This window comes from Odontomachus brunneus, unplaced genomic scaffold (genome assembly GCF_010583005.1).
Source record: "Odontomachus brunneus isolate Ranch 3 - 2012 unplaced genomic scaffold, Obru_v1 Obru_scaffold_013, whole genome shotgun sequence".
Taxonomy (NCBI): Eukaryota; Metazoa; Arthropoda; class Insecta; order Hymenoptera; family Formicidae; genus Odontomachus; species Odontomachus brunneus.
The window spans coordinates 1817678-1836482 of record NW_022639463.1 but is presented as its reverse complement, the minus strand read 5'-3'; the positions used below and the strand labels follow the sequence as shown (position 1 = coordinate 1836482).

Below are 18805 nucleotides of genomic sequence, written 5' to 3'. Positions count from 1 at the left end.
ATTAAGACTACCGAGCGGGCGTTCAGGCACGCAGTTCCACAAATTCGAATCCGCGAGGGGGGTTGGATCATTATTGTCTCTTTATTGTCTTTTATATCTAAAATAGGATCAATGTTATCATACTTCCTCTGTCGTAAATCACAACGATTAGACACACATTTCAAAGGAACTGGTGGGAAGTAAAGCAAGCTTATGTAAGATGACCAGACGTCCTGTTTTTATTGGAACAGTCTCATGTTTTCTCTGTATTGCATTTTCCAAATGTGATCCGGGACTCTGATTTGTCCCGGATTTGGCCAAACTGTCCCAGTTTATGCTGGTTTAGAGGATTTGTAAAATGCTCCTGACAAAAACAGATGTTCTCAAGAAAATTCACAGTTGTGGTAAATATAACAGCTTTACTTCTTCTTGATTTTGAGTAAGAATAACAAAAGTTTGATCTTAGCAGCAGTTTCTATTCTCACTATATGTAGCAGGCCTTCATTGTTATTAAATTGTTTTTCATATATATCTATAAGTAACATATTGTTTCGTTTGTATCTATGTACATATACATATATGTATACATACTTTTCAATAATCTTCCCCCCACTTCACATATTTATGAAATGTCCCGGATTTGAGACTGGGAAATCTTAGTCACCTTAGGTTATGTAACTTTCAAAAAATTGCAGAATTATCTCTTGGAGTCTCAACGTTGTTGAAAATTAAGTCTTTTCATTATTAGACACATCCAAAGACAATTGTAGTGAATTATTCAGATTGATCGCCGAGTGTATTCACAATAAATACCGGTATGGATCTCTCTTCCAACTGGATCCCGACTATACCGGTGAAGTAATCTTGTTGGTTGAAGCCTCAACGACGGATGTTATGAATTAGCTTGAACGTTCCTACGATCCGCATTTTCGCCCCACCTGTCGGTGTAATCGTTATTGCTTCAATCTCTCGAATTGTGAACTTCGAGTCTTCTTGAAAATTACTCGTACGGACAATGGCTGATGGCCAGACCTATTACATCCTGCCGGAGCCGAAGGTTTCGATAACAACAACTTTTGCGGTTCAAATTGCTGTAAGACCTGCGGTCTTTCCTCGCCCCGGCAAGTTACTCGCTACATTACCAGAAGAAGTACGAAATCTTCGACATGTTTTTGCGTGGCGTAATGACCGCACACCGCACGTGTACCACCGCGTGCTATGCTGGACTTACGCGTATCCGAACATTTTATTCTCGCCGCGGAGCGAGGGCTTCTCAATGTTTCCAAACGATTAGTTATCTCTCGGGATCTTCCATTCCTCCTTACTGTGAGAAATCTAAGTAATGGAAGTACGAGATAATAACAAATTGTCAGTCATTATCGACGAACATCTATCGTTACTGATTTATTATAATCGAATTGTGTGTCACGAATTGTTGCTTCTCTGATTTTTATTGGATCTAAAGCTGTTACCACATAATTGCGCACGACTGACATTTTTCCTTCGGCACCTCTCATCGTATCAGCACTGGTTACACTTATTTGGTGAATACCAAATGTAAATAAACATGAATCCGGTTAAGCGCGGATACTAGCATGAAAGCACGGTTTCTCAGCCATCGGCTGCTCCGATCTGTGCGCGCACCGGCCGATTATGGATAATTTAATTCAGTCAGTCATCATTGAATGATTACAGAGTCGGAGTAATGCATTACTCTGCCTGAGCGTTGCCTTCTCTGTTTTCGGAAAATTGCCGTCGTTAAGATCGCTCTACCGGTCGCATTTCCTTCGCACGTTTACAACTAGTAATCTGACGCGTTTTTAATCCAGTAAACGCGGATTATCGGGCTACTAGGGTGCTCGAAGACTGCACGCTGCAAGGGCTGATATCGACAAAAATGATATAATGTTAAGCCACAGTTCAATGCCGTCAGTATCGCATATTAATCATGATGTCGTAAATTCTAAAGACAATTGGTCGGTGGATGTGGTGAATAACTCTCTTCCTTTGAGGTAAATATTTTCATAATGGTAGCGAGTTGATGTTGATATGTACAGCATGTTACTATAGAATCAGAGAGATAAAACTTTTTAAATATAAGAGCGGAAGTAGATTGCGCCAAAGCATACCACGAATCCTCGAATGGGAGGGAAAGCTTTTTCAGCCTGTTCAAGGAGAGTGTATCATGGCACAACTGTGAAGGGTCCTCGCGTTGTCGTACCGATTATAAAGTCACACTGGCGTTTAGCCCAATTCCAAGAGTCGTGTTGTATTTATGCACTGGACAGCCCAAGTGTGAGATTAACCAGATTAGTGCCTTGTCCGGCGTGGAACAGCCGTTTACGCGGATACTGCTTTTCGACGAGATCATGTAAAGAATATTTATACAGTTTTCAAGCACATTAAGTAGTTTTTGCAAGAATATACACGTGTATATTTGTACTTTTCCATCACGAAAAATCGCATATTGTTATAATATTATAAAGTACACAACGCGAGAGTCTAAAATCGAGACGTAAGACGTCATAAGAACGTCTTAAAGACGTTTGACAGACGTCTCTACTTTGTTGTGTACTTTATAATATTATAACAATATGCGATTTTTCGTGATAGAAAAGAACAAATATACACGTGTATATTCTTGCAAAAACATGGCGTTGTTGTGTGGATCACATAGCTGCGATTTCCGCGACGTGCCGAGTTCCACTCCATATTTTTCCCGTACCGATAAACGAGAACTGTCGAGATCGTTAGTGTTTCTTAGTCGAAGGGTAGGGCCATAGCCCTACGGCTGAAGAGACTATAGCGCGGCGCGGGCATATCAACTCCTCTTGGTCGGGGGCCGTCTCATTACCCGTGCTCCGATGGTACCACGCTGCGAGCTCGCAAGCCTCCTATAGTTGAACTTGTATTATATTTGTATCGCGTGGTATAGGTTGGTGTGCTTTCGAAACGATTTGCTCTCTGCCTACATCTAGTTTGGAAGTAGAGTTGAGTATGGTAGCTGAGACTGAAAAATTAGTTGGGTTAACCAAAATTTGGCTAAAATACAAATGTTGTGAGGAAAATTTCGTTCTTTCTACCAAAGATTTGATTCTCTGAAATCTAAATCTGTTTCATTTTTGTTTCAAAGAATCAAACCTTTAGTTCAAAGTACCAAATATTGGTTCTCACAACCAAAACATTTGTTCCACCTTATTTTAACCAAATTTTCGTTAACTCAACTAAATGAGTTTTTCAGTGTAGATTATACCACTGTTTGCTTTTCTTGAATCTCCATTATTGGAGAATCAGAAAACTGCTATTTTTCTGTGAAGACGACTTAGTTTTGATTGTTCATTCTTAGTCTGTATAGCCCTTACAGTTTCATCGCTATTGTTTCGTTTATTTTATCATAAAAATGTGTTATGTTTAAATATTATAGCAAACAGCAGTGCAAATTATTAATATTCTGTTATTCTTGAAGGTCATAGCACTTATATTTTTTATAAATCACGCATTGCTATCATAATTATATCAAACTTGAATATCTCTTAAGGTTCTTGGTACTTCCTAAAATTATTATAATCTCGTTATCTACGTGCGCGAACAAAACACCGTGACGCTTTTAGGTGCCTATGGGCAAAGCAACTAAGGCAACGCACCCTGTGGTGGTGGTCTTCGGTTTCTCGAACGAACGAAGGATGATGCATGGCGATACACGCATATATCCCTCCTTCTCTTCTTCCTCTTCTCATCTTGCGGCCGCGCCGCCCTCCTTTCTGTTCCTACCTGGCATCGGGAACTCCTTCCATCGAGCTTATAACATCGGTACACAGCCATCCAAAAATAATAACGATAATAATAACAATAAGAGCAACAAAAAAGGAGGTGGTCTAGAGGAACTATTCCTGTTACGTTGCATTCCTCCTGCAGAAACTTGTCGGACCACCCCGAGCACGATGCTAACGCGGCACCCATAGGGCTTTAACAGGAATACCATTTGCCTTTTGTCATACGCTTGAATAATCCACTTGCCTCGCCCGTAAATTCAGTTTTTGCTGACCTACGTGGAGCAAAAAGCGACGCGTTATTCACGAGAGTTTACGTCGAAAATAGTTATTTAATTTTGTAATAATTTACATCAATATATATATATATATATATATATATATATATATATATATATATATTAGACACACACACATATATATATTTTTTTTCATAAATAAGTTTAATAAATATTGCTTTTCTTAGCGTGCGTTTTAATGGGCTGACGGAATACTTTGAATGAGCTTCATATTTTGTAAGAGAACTTGGTCGTCTTCCAGAAGAATTGGCAGTACTCCAGTGTCGACGAAATTGACAGTTCATTTGGTTCTAGTAAAAATATTGTTTGCCTACGAATCCAAATGAAGCTCCGCCATCTATAACGTTTGATCGCGCATATCTCTCAAAATCCAGAATTGTATATTCCGAGTGTGCGATAATATCTACATCGGCGTGGTTGCAAATTTTTATTGAGAACGGCATGATGCAATTTCATATTCTCGATTGCACTACACTGTTTACTCGAATCGGGTGAGGTGCGAGTAATGGTGCTGTTGCATTTAAATAATTTGTATATTTTACTGCAGTTTGTTGTATCCATCGAGAACGTTATAAATATCTCTTTGACATACCGCTCTTTTGTAAAATATTTCCGATCATATTTTATATATATTTTATACCGATATATATCTACAATTTTTTTAATCCCGCCTACGGAGGTCGATAAACCTGATCGTTTATAATTAAAATGCACATAGGATGTAACATAACACCAATGTAAATACATAAGCGGCATACCACTACTATTTGAATAATATAGACATGTGTTAGATTACATCTCTCAGCCAACATGCAATAATTCTTCTCATTAACGTTGAGAAGCACGCTCTTTGTATTCTCAAACATTTTCTTTCGCATTACTCTTATATACGAGCTAGGTTAATTACGACCTACCTTCTTATCTTTTTATTGCGTGTATTTACTCTTATACCAATAACTGACTTAAATTCTTCTTTCTCTTCAAGATATAATATCATAATATCCAAGAGTTTTTCCCACACATTTATGCGTTTTATATATATTATAAAACTTTATGTGAATTCCAGTACGTTGCCAAATAAATTTTACGTTACTGGAATTATATTTTGTCGAACTATTAACTCTGTTTTTCTCTCTTTCTCCCCCCGTCCTCTCTTTCCCCTCCTGTTTTGTAATTGTGTATTTGATAACAACCAATATTGTTCTGTTTGTGTAAATGTCTTATGCAATAAATAATTTTATATTGAAGTCCCTCCCCATATCTGTATATTTATGTAACATTTTATTTACTTGATCACTGAAATTTTGTTCCCGTTAAATATTGTTCGCTGATCCTCAAACGTCACGTTTGACGAGACGCTTGTCTACGGCCGGAATTCATAGTCGAATCTTATTTCAAGACCGTCTTAAGTAATGTCTTAAGATGCGAATACTGCTTTGTGATTGATTCATGACATCTTAAGACAATACTTAAGATGATCTTAAATATAAGATCGGACTATGAATACCGGCATAGATTAGGTCTGAGTTAGGTTACGCAATATTCGCGGCCTTATGCGCGCGATGTTAGACGCGTTTGCGCTTAATTGATTTTAATACGAGAACGTCAATGTACTTCGCCTTTGCGTGAAGCGAAAATAGTCGGGTCACGTGACAACGCAAGCACATATGCATGCATAGGTGGAACACGGTAGGTAGGTACCGAGCGACACGCGATCGCCGCTCGAGCCCTTACAGTATAAATTATTGTGATTTCTTTCGAGTAACCCTTGTTTATAGGGGTGCGTCGGCCGATCGGTCGGCCGATATGCCACGACATCAAAGGGCTCGCACGATTCTCCGGCCGCTTTCAACCGGATCTTCAGACCTCGGACGAAGACCTTCACGTAGGATTCGATCTTAAACTCATCGGCGGTCATATTTAGCACTTTATTTACATAAGTTCGGCGCATAAATAACGAATGAGCGGAGGCTATGTGATTAGATTGCGCCGAAAGGTGTGAGCAAGTGTTGTACAAAAGTTACGCAGAAACAACGCTGCATAAATACACGTAGACTCGTGACGATTGGATGTAATTTAATAGTAAATTAACGGTAATTACGAATTCATTATATATATATATATATATATATATATATATATATATATATATATATATATATATATACACATTCGTAATTTATAGTTACGTCATTTGAACTACCTAATACAGAATTACCCGCGTTTTTCATGACGCGTCACTTGTGATCTCGCCGATTTCATTAACCGATGAGCAGCACTTCGATGAGAATTTGACGCGACCTTAGGGTAGGAATTGCCTCGCCGGGCGTTCAGCGTCATACGCAATAACTCGCCATTATAGGAACGATATGTGAGAAAAGGAACAAACATAGCCGAGGTGTACCTGGAATCACTTCTTGCCGAAGTAAAGCGGCGGAGTGGTACACATAGAAGGCGGGCTTTAGACGGCTCGCAAATCATCCAGATGCATCACGCCGCAATTACACGGCGAGCCTTCATTTAAATCCGATAAATACTACGCCGCTCATTGTATCGTGCCATCTGGCAGACGTGTTCTATACTATGTTCGTGTATCCACGAAATCGGCCCGAAGGTCCGTACCTTTAAAGCAGTATCCTTTAAAGCCATATTTATGACTTTGTTACACTTGGGTAATAAATCCCGGAGAATCGGCGAGCACGATCGTAAAGTTGGACTTTTGCACAAAGTGCGCACTTTACATATAATTATTTACATTAAATAAAAAAGACGCATATACGCAAATCGTGTTCGCCCTCGGTCAAGACGGTTGTTTGAATCGGAGCCAACAAATTGACGTGCCATAATTTCTTTCATCATTGAGCAATAAGTATCAGACGGCAAATAGCAGCGGAAACAAAAACTAGTGTTTCGATAAGAGATTTGATTTACCCTGCGGAGTAATTCATTCGCTGTGATACTCCAAACGTGCACCACATGGATACCCAACGCGCAAAACGCATAGTGCATCGCGACGGGCGCGAATGTTTTTAAATCTCCCCGGAGCCTGCATCGGCGATTTATCGTCGTAGCCAGTCCCTTTGGAACGTGCGTGCCTGCGCACATGCGTTAATTGCGCGACGCGAAATGCCGAAGGGTGAGGAAGGGTAAGCAGTGAAGTGATTCGCAGTGGCGAAAGTACTCGTGTGTACCAGCCGGTAGCAAAGCCTACGGAAGGTCAAGGACTGATATGAGGATCACTGACCGAGGAGCAGCCGTTTTCAAAATTTCCACTCCAACTCCATTAGCGGAAATTAACTTCAAAATTTGGGAATTAACTTTTCGATACAATCTAATTGATTCGCTACGCCAATCTAATTATTTAACATTTAACATATATACAGACACACACACACACACACATATGCGTTGGAATACAGTCGGTGTGTAGATTTTAGTTCCCGACATAGTTCTGCCCCGTGATACAAATTTTTAATAATAATAAAAATATAAAATATTGGCAGTTTCAATTTTTTTTTATTGTTGGATTTTCAATTTCCTTCATAAAAGCTATGACGCTACTAGTCTGATGTTTATCTTGAATTAAATTTATTGCAATACATGATATAGATATATTCGTATATCTCTGTGTGGTCGTCAATGAGAATTAAAAAATAGATTGTAACGAAAGAAGTCCCTATAAATCTTCCAAGGCTCTTTTAATTGCTCTATTAAAAACTTTAGTGTCACGGAAATCTTCAATCTTTCCTAAGAAATGTAAATTGATAGTATTACATAAAAATAGATAAGATATCTGAGACGACGTAAATATATACGAGAAATCAAGAGCAAGGTCAGAGACCTTGGATCAATCAAGATGCTTTGCTCAAATTTCGAACCGACCTTGAAGGTAAGTTCATCGATAAAGGAAGGTGAACGCTGGCGCCATTGGCTCAGACTAATGAAGTACCGCAGTAGAGAGAGACGGGGAAGCAGAAAAAGAGAGACGGAGGAACGAAGAAGCGTAGATGCGTGTGAATGCGGATAGATAAAGGACAGAGCTAGTATTGCGGACGAAGTTTGGTATGCGTGAGAGAGCTCTGGGCGCGAGTGGATAGCCAGCGTCACGCCACACGGTCCCACGAAAAGTTATGGTTACTGCCAGGCTGTGAACAGGGAAGGGCGCCCAACTAAAGATAATATTACATTTTATGGACAGCCTAATTTCGTCACAAGCTGAAAGTGCCGCAGTTCCGCGGGGGTTTAAAAAATGCCTATAACAGCCTCCGTTAAGCGATTTCGTCAATGAGTTCTCGCTGCCCTAATCGACATCGGAAGACATTCGGCGAACCTTCGCGACGTTGGATTGCTTCATTAAAGGGAATCGCAAAGTAGCATAGCAATCGCTTGTAAGGCGAGATTAAAAATATCTCGGACAGTTTTAGTCAACGGTCATTTTATGGCCGTATTATTCTTTATAAAATCTGATATGTCACACTCAATTGCAATGATCAGGTATATACAGACATTTTTCGTATTTCCTTCTTCCTCTTCTTGTTGACAAAATTCGAGCTCCGTTTAGGGGGAAAAGTACACGTTCAATCGCGTAAAGATATATCCTTTTACTTTCTATAACCTTACGCCACCTTTTGGGCAGGGCATGGATTTTCTCGCGCCAGGTAACTTAGTGGCTTAGAGGCAACCAAGTCATCGATGGATCTTCGGATATCGTTCGGAAGTGTGTATCTCCTAAATCGTACCGTATCGATCGAACAGCTTAATAGTTTGATATTGTCAAGTTTGGTGGACAAATCAAATATGCCAAAACATTCCAACCAATAACTATTATCGCTTGTTTTGTCAATACGATAATTTGAGTTCCAATGTTGTCAATACAATAAAAAACTGGGCGGCTAACAAATGCAAGATATTTTTATATACGATATTAATGACGTCATTACGCTACTAGAACACGTCGAAATCTAGAGGCTTCTCCACTTCTAATCTACTTGAAATCACCGAAATACTACGCTCTATTTTCGTATCCACCTCACATTTGACCTTTAGAAAACACAAACAAGAAATATAAGAGCTTTGGTTCTTATGTCCAATTTTACTTTTGTATAACAATTTTGTCATAATATTATTATTCCGTAAATTATATTATTTATCTCACTAATTTTTGTCACAGTTAACTTATATTCAAACGTTTTTGACTTTCTAGATTTTTGTAAAAATACAATCAACTGTGTTTTTTGCAAACCATAATTTTGAATTTTCGCAAAAATTAGAAATACAAAAATGTGCAATAAATTAATTTGATAGAACTTCCTCTACGATGAAATTTTTATTGAATGAGGATATTTATTCTGGTTTTCGTAAAATATTTCATGTGCTAAATTTACGTGAAAAAATTGTGAACACGTAATCGGATCGTTTATTATCGCATAAGCTTTCGATAGCATGCTGGGTATGTGTATGGGTGAAAAGAGGTATCGGGTGTGGCTTGAAGATGTAAGCGCCATCTCTACAGTTTTTCATACACTATAGCGGACTCTGAAGAACTACCAGTCGATAATATCACACGCAATACGAAGGAAAGTTGCTCGAGGCAGAAAGGAGAAAGTTTCTGTAATATATTATTATATATATATATACATATGCAATATTTATAGAGACAAATATATCAAATAATTAAAAAACACTACAGATATATCGGAGACATATTAAACAAAAAATAAAATTAAATATTTATAAATTATGAATACATTTGAAATTTTTTCTCTTTTTGTAATCATTATTTAAAAAAAAAATGTTTTTTTCGCGATTTTTCGATATCCTTTTTTTTTAAATCTGATAGAATCTAAATTATTAATAATATAACATTAAATATTCATATTAACATTGTTGAGAATATAAAATACTTTCAATATTATGGCTTTGCTAAGAAGGATGTCGTGAATGGCGTTCGATATTTTCGAACAGAGAAAAGAGGGCAGGCTTTTCGTCTCCATGGGGAAACACCCTTACGGCCATACTTGAATTCAACATGGCTTTTCCGTTCCTAACGGCACACCTCGGGTTCTCTTATGAGTCAAAATGACAATACATCCTAGCGGCATAGTAAGAGTGTACAGCCGTTGAAAGCTAAAAGTGAAGAGCTAGTCGCAGTTAGCCGCGCGAGTAAGCGACATGGCGCTTTGTCGGTGTCGGATTATTTCAGATTCTGTATTATTTCGAATGCAAGATTTGATCTAAGTGTGAGTTTCAAGTGATGTGATCGGTCGATATCAATTATTCTATTAGCAAGACAGCAATGAGAGTAGTATCGCTCACTGTGACTTATTGTTTGTGTCTCGCGTGAGTAAAACAAATCTCCTGATACATCAGCAATTCATCTATTATGAAATCTAAGGTAATAAATTTGTATGATTGCACCTTGTCACAGAATATTGCATTAATAATGCACGTTTAGATATTTGAGCAGAAAGTCAAGCTTTGTGTATCTAGAATGAGGACAATCTGCTGAAAATAACAGAAACAATTCTGTTATTTATAGTATAGTAACGTTACAGGAAGAGAGAGATCAAAAGTAACGGAAATAACGGACAGTTTGTTGTCAGTAATTGACCAGTGGCCATTCGTTTAAGAGGTCCGTCTACTAATTACTCCGTCCACATCATTGAATTTTATCAAGACGCTAATTAACTGATCGACGGGCATTTACATTGCTAATTGCGCGAACATGCGAGCGTGATGATACTTAACGTGGACAACTCTTCAAGGAAATCGAACCTTCTCCCTCCGGAAGCATTCATTGAGAAAAAAAAAAATGTGTTCGATACTTGTGACTTGAATTGTATGCTATAAAATCGTTCTCTTGTGGGAAGCGTTGTTAGTGATGATGATGTTAATGATGATAGACTTTTATGTATATATTGCTACTTCGTTTTAAAATAACGAAAAATACGCTTGACGCCGAAAATGACTATAATTTTAGCGAGATTAACCATTATTTTTCTTTCGGTATAAATAGCCGGGGCGTTTCTTTCAAATTATCCTGTTTGAAAGAAGCGATCTCAATATACTCAGTAGGTTCACAGTATCTACGTTATTCCCGAAAATACACTCGATCAATTTATGGTGCGCATACAATTCTTGCGAATGTTACTCTGTTAATGTAATTTCGTGAGAAGCGCCACGTGCGATTTCATTTAATTTAGTCTCCCTAGTATGTAAAATAATGTGCTCATTTGGTAGGATAATTACGGCCGAAGAAAAGGGGTTTAGCTACAGCGTACTCTAGGAAAGGAATGCTTATTCCTTAGGGTGGGGAAGAAGACGTCTACAATTTACGTTATATAAATATATACAACATACCTTTTTAACTCTCATGTCTCTCCTACAATTAAAACGTTACTGGCTATTGTATGCTTTAATAGATAACCTCTACATAGGTAAACAACTAGCTACTCGAACAAAAAAGGATTGACAATCTCTGACTCGGCAAGTTTATAGCTTGCTACACATAATTGAACTATTACTAAGCAAATTTACTCGTGCACGTGCGCAAGGAAATTATATGCAAAAGCAATTATCAATCTGTTCACGGCCAACTCTTATAAATATCTTGATTACACTGAGAACAAATGTTTGATATTTGTAACTATTAATCGCATAGAGAAATAATTGTAAATTATTATCTCAAGAAGACTATTTTTCGATTAAATTCTACTATAACATTAGTGATAACAACTTAATGTTAGTATAATTATTTCCGCGTTATATATTAGTATAACTATTTTTGTGTTAAAACAACCAAAAAATATGTTTAGTGCCAAAAATAACTATAATTGTAATTGAATCAACCAGAAATATCTCTGTTATTATACTAATCTTTTACATAACTCTGAGACTTGATTCCTGCATAAAAAATTGGTTGTCCTTATATTACGGCTATGGATTCGCCAAGCTAGCGGCGAACTCTGCTTGCAACCGGCAATCCTTTTATTGTCCGTGATATATAAGTCGACAGTTCTTTCTGCTTTCTTTTTTTAATACAGATTCCAGATATCGGTAATATCGCGAATAGCAGTACATACGTTGATAAGCACCGCACGTATGCTCACTCTATAATATAACCGAGCTTAAGTATAGCTCAGCTTTGGGAACCGATAGGGTCATTTGATGGTAGCGTAATAATCTTGGATGAAAGCGGTCTGTATCTGGCGTAGCCGGAGGTGGCGCGGCTATATTCCAGGGTAAGCCAGAAGACGCGTACAGTTTACGATAACGCGTAAATATCCCGAGCGTCCCCAACTTTTACGAACCCTTTCTGGCGGGGTGGCGCGGGGGGTGAGAATAGAAGTTTGTGGTGACTGGGCACGGCCCTTTATACACTTCTACTTCTAACGCCCGGTACTTACTTCGGTATATCTTTGCCGACCGGCGGTAGATGCGAGGCATTAACTCTTCCACCGCCTGCAGCCGGGAAATAAAACATTGCGCGAAGAAACTTTGTCCCGGCGCGGTTCTTTTACTCTTTTCCCTCTTTTTTTTCGATGGCACTGCATTATGCTCGGGTTTCTATCGAAGACAACACCGTCTCAGCGAAAATTTTCGAACAAATGATAATCACAATTCGCGGCCGGACTTGCTTTTTCGCGCGTCGCTGGTATCTGTTGCTAGTAGTCAAACGCCATATATGGCTGAGCAATAATATTCTTAATATAATTGCTTATAAAAGACTAATAAGAACAACGAATCATTGTTAGAGCATATATGACGTCTGATGTGCGCACATCCATATAAAATTATGTACAGGGTGACTCTCCTCCGCAATTTTTGTGAGAAAGTAAAATGGACCGAGGCAAACGATAGTATTCAGATATGGCTGAGCAATAACATTCTTAATATAATTGCTTATAAAAGACTAATAAGAACAACGAATCATTGTTAGAGCATATATGACGTCTGATGTGCGCACATCCATATAAAATTATGTACAGGGTGACTCTCCTCCGCAATTTTTGTGAGAAAGTAAAATGGACCGAGGCAAACGATAGTATTCAGATATGGCTGAGCAATAACATTCTTAATATAATTGCTTATAAAAGACTAATAAGAACAACGAATCATTGTTAGAGCATATATGACGTCTGATGTGCGCACATCCATATAAAATTATGTACAGGGTGACTCTCCTCCGCAATTTTTGTGAGAAAGTAAAATGGACCGAGGCAAACGATAGTATTCAGATATGGCTGAGCAATAACATTCTTAATATAATTGCTTATAAAAGACTAATAAGAACAACGAATCATTGTTAGAGCATATATGACGTCTGATGTGCGCACATCCATATAAAATTATGTACAGGGTGACTCTCCTCCGCAATTTTTGTGAGAAAGTAGAGCGAGCCGAGGTAAACGATAGTATTCAGATATCTAACGATAAAAATCATCTCTAACTAGATTTCTTTCTTGAAAAAATTACGAAGAGACGCGGCGTCTTCTTTATCATTTTCTTTGCGGCACAGCTGTGTCGACTTATCGCGGAGAACGACGCCGTCTACCAAAGAAACCGCATCGAGCGAAACGTTAGAAGCGGGCAGCGAAAGAAGCGAGCGATAAAAACATTGCGGGCCATTAAAGATATTAAGAGTCGACATAATTTTGGCACACAGCTTATCGCGCATGTATTCTCGCGCGCATTTAAAACACACGCGGCGTTCGTGCGGGGGTTATGTACCGCAACTTCTAGATACGCCATTCGACGTAATATCGCCGTAGCGTCGCGGTGTATTATGCGTGGCTGGATGCTTTACGCTACATAGAAGACTAGGTAAACGCAACTTTATTCTAACTCCGCTGCCACATAGCATGTACGCGCGGAGAAGCGCGCGGTTGCTATTCAACATGCCGCCTCCATTCCGGCTCGGAATTCACCAATGGATCACCGATGGTTCCGTTTCTTTCGCTGTCGGCCGTCGTATATCCGCGGCGTATAGTGTAAACCAAAGCGCGCAACCGAATCCACGATGGTACGGCTGAAAGTTCGGCCGGCAGACAAAAATATATCCCGAGTTTCGGCATACTTATTTCAACGCAGAGCGAGCCATGGAGATAGGATAGGTTCGCGCAGCGAGTTTCTACATAACGCAAGTAACGCCCGCAGAAGTTTAAGGAGAACGATATCGAAACTTTTTTTTATAATAATAGTCTTCGCGCGATTTACATTTATGTGCTGTGTCTGCTTTTGCAGAGTGTTAAGGGGACGCTGAGGTGGACGACGAACTCGAAAAATGGTTGATAACGCTGAGACGATCGTCACTAATCACGTATTTTCACGTATTTCTTGTATATACAGGACTTGCGTAAATGTGCGTTGCTTTGTCTTACCATACTCAGCGGAGAACTTAACCACGCACGCATGTGTTAGAAATCTCTCTGCAAACTTTTGCGGATTCTTAAGCTCCTGAATTCAGACGCGAAAGTACAGCAATGTTCTTCAGAATTATTCTGTTTGCAGCATCCACACTTTGCATACAAGTTACGGAACTTTTGGATTAGGCAAATATTACGCTAACTGACAGCTTGAGATTTTACATTTAAACATTTTTCTCGCTTTCGTCACATATTGAGTAATGCTTCTATTTATTTTCGCGCGTGCTTTCATCGCGCAAACATTAAAAACATTTGCAATTCTGTGCAATTATTACAATGTAAACTTTACAGAGAAAGGTATTATTATTTCGTCCATAAAATTTTCTAATATAGCATCCCCAGAAGCTTCGAAGTAGAATGGAATTCGGATTTGTGCGATTGGCACCGACTCTATCAAGTGTTTTGACGAGAAACGTTTTGCGTGTATTATTGGCGGACGCGTTTGGCGACACAAGAAACGATTCGAGCTTACGTACTCGCAATACGTACGGTGGCGGTGTTGCACAAACATAAACGGCCAGAAACGTGACTGCGCAACTAACCGATCGCGCCGCACGTGCAGCACCGTCTTTTCACATTATTCGCGATACTAAGTGCGTTTCTGACCTACAGATGAAGTTATAATTAGATATTCGTCTCATATATACACGCTGGATATATTCTAGCTCTCTCTTTCTCTCTCTCTCTCTCTCTCTTTCCTTCTCTCCCTTTGCTCTCGGTTAATAACTACATACCCTCGTGAGCAATTCACACACGCCGTAACATGATTCTCTCGCGTATTATCTACAAATTTCACGCGGGACAAAAATGGCAGAATGATATAATGTTATCGCTCGCCGGTTAGTACCAATCAATGGAATTATCGAGGTCATTTAAATGCACGTTAAGGGAGGATGTATCACCCTCTTTGCAAGGACCGCGATAAAGAACGAAGAGGGAGGGTAAAGTTTGTAGAAGGCGTAGCCTTGTATAAGAAGATATTGGGGGACGAGGACGGATATAAGGGATCGCAGGGGGTGGTAGTCACGAGCCGCGACGTGTTACCAGGCGCACCCTTGTGAGGGGTAGGAAGCAATTATAACACTAAATTAAGGACGAGGAAAATTTGGTAATTAGAAGGATTCAAAAGGGATAAAATGGGACGGTCGTTTTTCCTCCGCCAGATTCTTCGATTACCAGGCGTTATAAGATCCTCCGGCGCGCTGGAGAGGGGTGTTAATTTTTCATAGCGCGTGCCCTCGTTTCGCGTACTTTGCGTTTTATCGCGGCGATGATTTACGATGATAAAATGAGTAATGGAGAAAATAATGTCCCAAGTTTAACAGCGCGCTGCTGTCCGCCGCGGTCCGCGCGCGCTCATACTAATATCAAGCTCAGCACGATAACCAGTAAAACGCACATTTCGCGCAGTCTGGCCGCAGAATTGCGACGACGTTTTACACGCTGACGCGTCGTTGTCCGTCACGATGGGCGCCGCAGCGCGAACCACGAATCCCCGACCGAAACCCCTAGGCAGCAGAATATATCTCCGTTGGATTACATTGGACTACCAATAGGATAAACACAGGCACACGATGCGCCACAGTTGCAAAAGCAAGAGGGAAGGGGGTGGGATAGGGGGGCGGGAGGGTGGACAGAGCGAGGGTGAGAGAGCGAAGGGGAAGGCGGGGGAGAGGGAGAGAGCGAGACAGAACAAGAGAGAAATACCGGGAGAATGAACCGAAATGAACAAGAGGGAATGAGATGGTTGACCTGTATAGTGGAAGTGGGTAGAGGGTAGTAGATGGCAGAGATGGCGAGTCTGAGGGTAGGGGAATCGTTGAGCTATACGGGGATGGGGATTGGAGGTCGACGCGTGCGGGCATTGCGATCCGTCAGACCGGGTAAACCAAAAGCATAAATTTAATAGGTTTCACCCCCTTCTTCGAGTTTTATGACTCCACCGAATTTCCCATTAAATAAACAAGCGCGATGTTCATTACGGGGCACCGATTCTCGTGTAATTCCGACCGATGGTCAGCGCGTGATGCTGAAAATTGTCTCGAGAACAATTTAGGATTCCGACGCGTTCGACGGTATTTCACGAAATATTTGCCATAACGCCGGGGGCTTTTTGAGCGCGTCCGCGGAATGCGTGCATTATCTATCAACCGCGGCGTGCGAAACACCCCTGCGTGCGATTCCCGATATCGTGCGCAGCTTGTTAAATAATATCCTGCGCGCGCGCGCGCGCGCGCTTCCACAGGCAGCGCTCTCTTTCCTCTCTTTCCGGTCGGACACTTTTCGCATAGGTTCTGATCGAAAACAGACAGTTATCGTACGCACGGACGCATACGCGGAAGCACTGTAACTCCTGCTTGCTGATAATTAGCGCATCCATCAGCCGCAGCAAGCCGCCAGCTAATGCCGATCGTACGTTATCGTTATCATGGTCTCCCCATTTTGCCTCACCGTACTGCAGCACCTCCACCGTCCCTCCCCCGTTGACCCTCCCCCGCCCTCACACCCCCTCGAACCCCGTCTATTTGTACGCGGTGCGTACGAGAGAGCCACCTCCGGTGACACCATCACCAGCAGAATCCCGTTCTCCGCCGACCTGTGCTCTCCAATCCTATACCGGCAACGCATGAGCTGTCGATACCGCCAATAATCTAATAACCAGTCACCGCCAATGTGTCGTAAGTCACCGGTCTGCAGATTTTCGCCGGCACGGCCGGTACGGAAGCAATAACGCGGAATCCCTTTGGATTATCAATTCATCGGGCTGGGACCGTCTGGACTGGCGGAAGAACGAGACGCTGCGCGATATGATGGGAATATGAGATTTCGCGACCGATTTACGATCCCATCGCGAGCCTCGCCACATCGAGACCCGGTCAGGGGATTGTTCTAAATGAACAAATATATGTGTATATCGACAGCGTGCGCGCGCAAGAGACACGACACGCGAGATACCCGTTATCTGTTTAATAGGTTGTTTGTTTGGTGTTATTCCCTCGCTGGCTAACGTGATAGGCGCCGGGTTCTTCGCCCTAATTGCCCTTCACGGCGCGGCAACCACAATCAGCACAGAGTTATTACGTCGATAAATAGATATTTACATATATTCAGAGATCCAAGGAGGACACACATATACGCCCCTCTCCCCCCCCTCACCCCCCCGTATTAATCGAGCGGGATTAAACTATTAACGGCCATTGTTGTTTTTCACCTTGACAACAATCTCGCGCGCTCCTGATGAAAAACGTCGATCGCCCGGCTACTAAATTTCACGCAGCAATGGAGCGCGTGTGTCGCGAATATGCATTACCGCGCGAATATAAATTACTTTTGAAAAATATGAAACGATCTGTCTACGGTCGAATATGCAGAAGCGCTCGGGCACGGAGCAGTCGCAATTTCTCTTTTTTTTTTTTTTTCGCTTTTCCGCGCTCGCAGATAGCGCCGCACGTGCTGAATTGCCGCAATCTTCTATCGTCGGCATTATCTTCTCGCTAGGCCGGATCATATCGAGTATATTTGCTCACGTGTAAAGTGGTATGCCGGCCGTGCGTTCTCTCGCGTGCGTGCACGGGCCAGCGCGTGGTGGTTACCTGGTTCAGTCCTTAAGTTAGATATTATCGGCAGAGGAGAGGCGATTCGATTGCGTGTAGCGGAGCATGGTGTAGCGCTGATATAGAACTACTAAACAGGTCGTAGATCAGTTCGGTTAGTTATAACAGCGGTCCCATTCCTCCCCCTCTCGCACCACCCACCCTCTCTCCCAGCCCTCCTTCCCTCCCTCCCTCCTCGCCGTTGAACCAATTCCCCATGGTGTTCTGGATCATTTGGCGGCCCGCGGCCGTGAGATGCGCGCATGCACCGGCAACAATGCGCTATCACGATTGTATAATTCGCCCTACGACAGTTCATAATACCCAGAAAAACGAGCCGGGCCATCGAGCTGTGAGATACAACCGCGCCCGGGCGTTTTTTCTTTTTTTTTTTTTTTCATTTTTAGCGTAGTAATAATTTGGCTGCGCGAACAACGACGTTATCACGCCGATAGCATCGCCAATCGGAGGAGATTGGGGCGATTCGTCAGCGAGACAAGCGAAACGTGCGACGTGGAGTCTTGCGCGCGCGTAGATAAATGTGCGTGGGTGAAAAATTACCTCGATTTTCACGCAGGTTTTTCCCTTTCTGTTGCAGGTAAGGATAATATCGCTAAGCCACATTGGACATGGTTGCAAGGTGAGTTTTGCTTTTATTGAACCTTTCTCCGCGAATTATTGTTTTCGATTATTCTCTAATTTCCATCCCTCGTCCCTCCTCCCCTATGCCCCCCCCCCCC

At 41.3% G+C, this 18805-nt stretch overlaps 1 protein-coding gene across 1 annotated transcript in view; it reads left to right on the top strand.

The window, feature by feature from the left end:
- LOC116840939 (homeotic protein ultrabithorax-like) overlaps positions 1–18805 on the top strand; it is a 93792-nt gene that overhangs the window by 22016 nt on the left and 52971 nt on the right. The window contains 1 exon segment of the mRNA XM_032808301.1: positions 18664–18705. Within this exon segment, the coding sequence (XP_032664192.1) occupies positions 18664–18705 (42 nt within the window).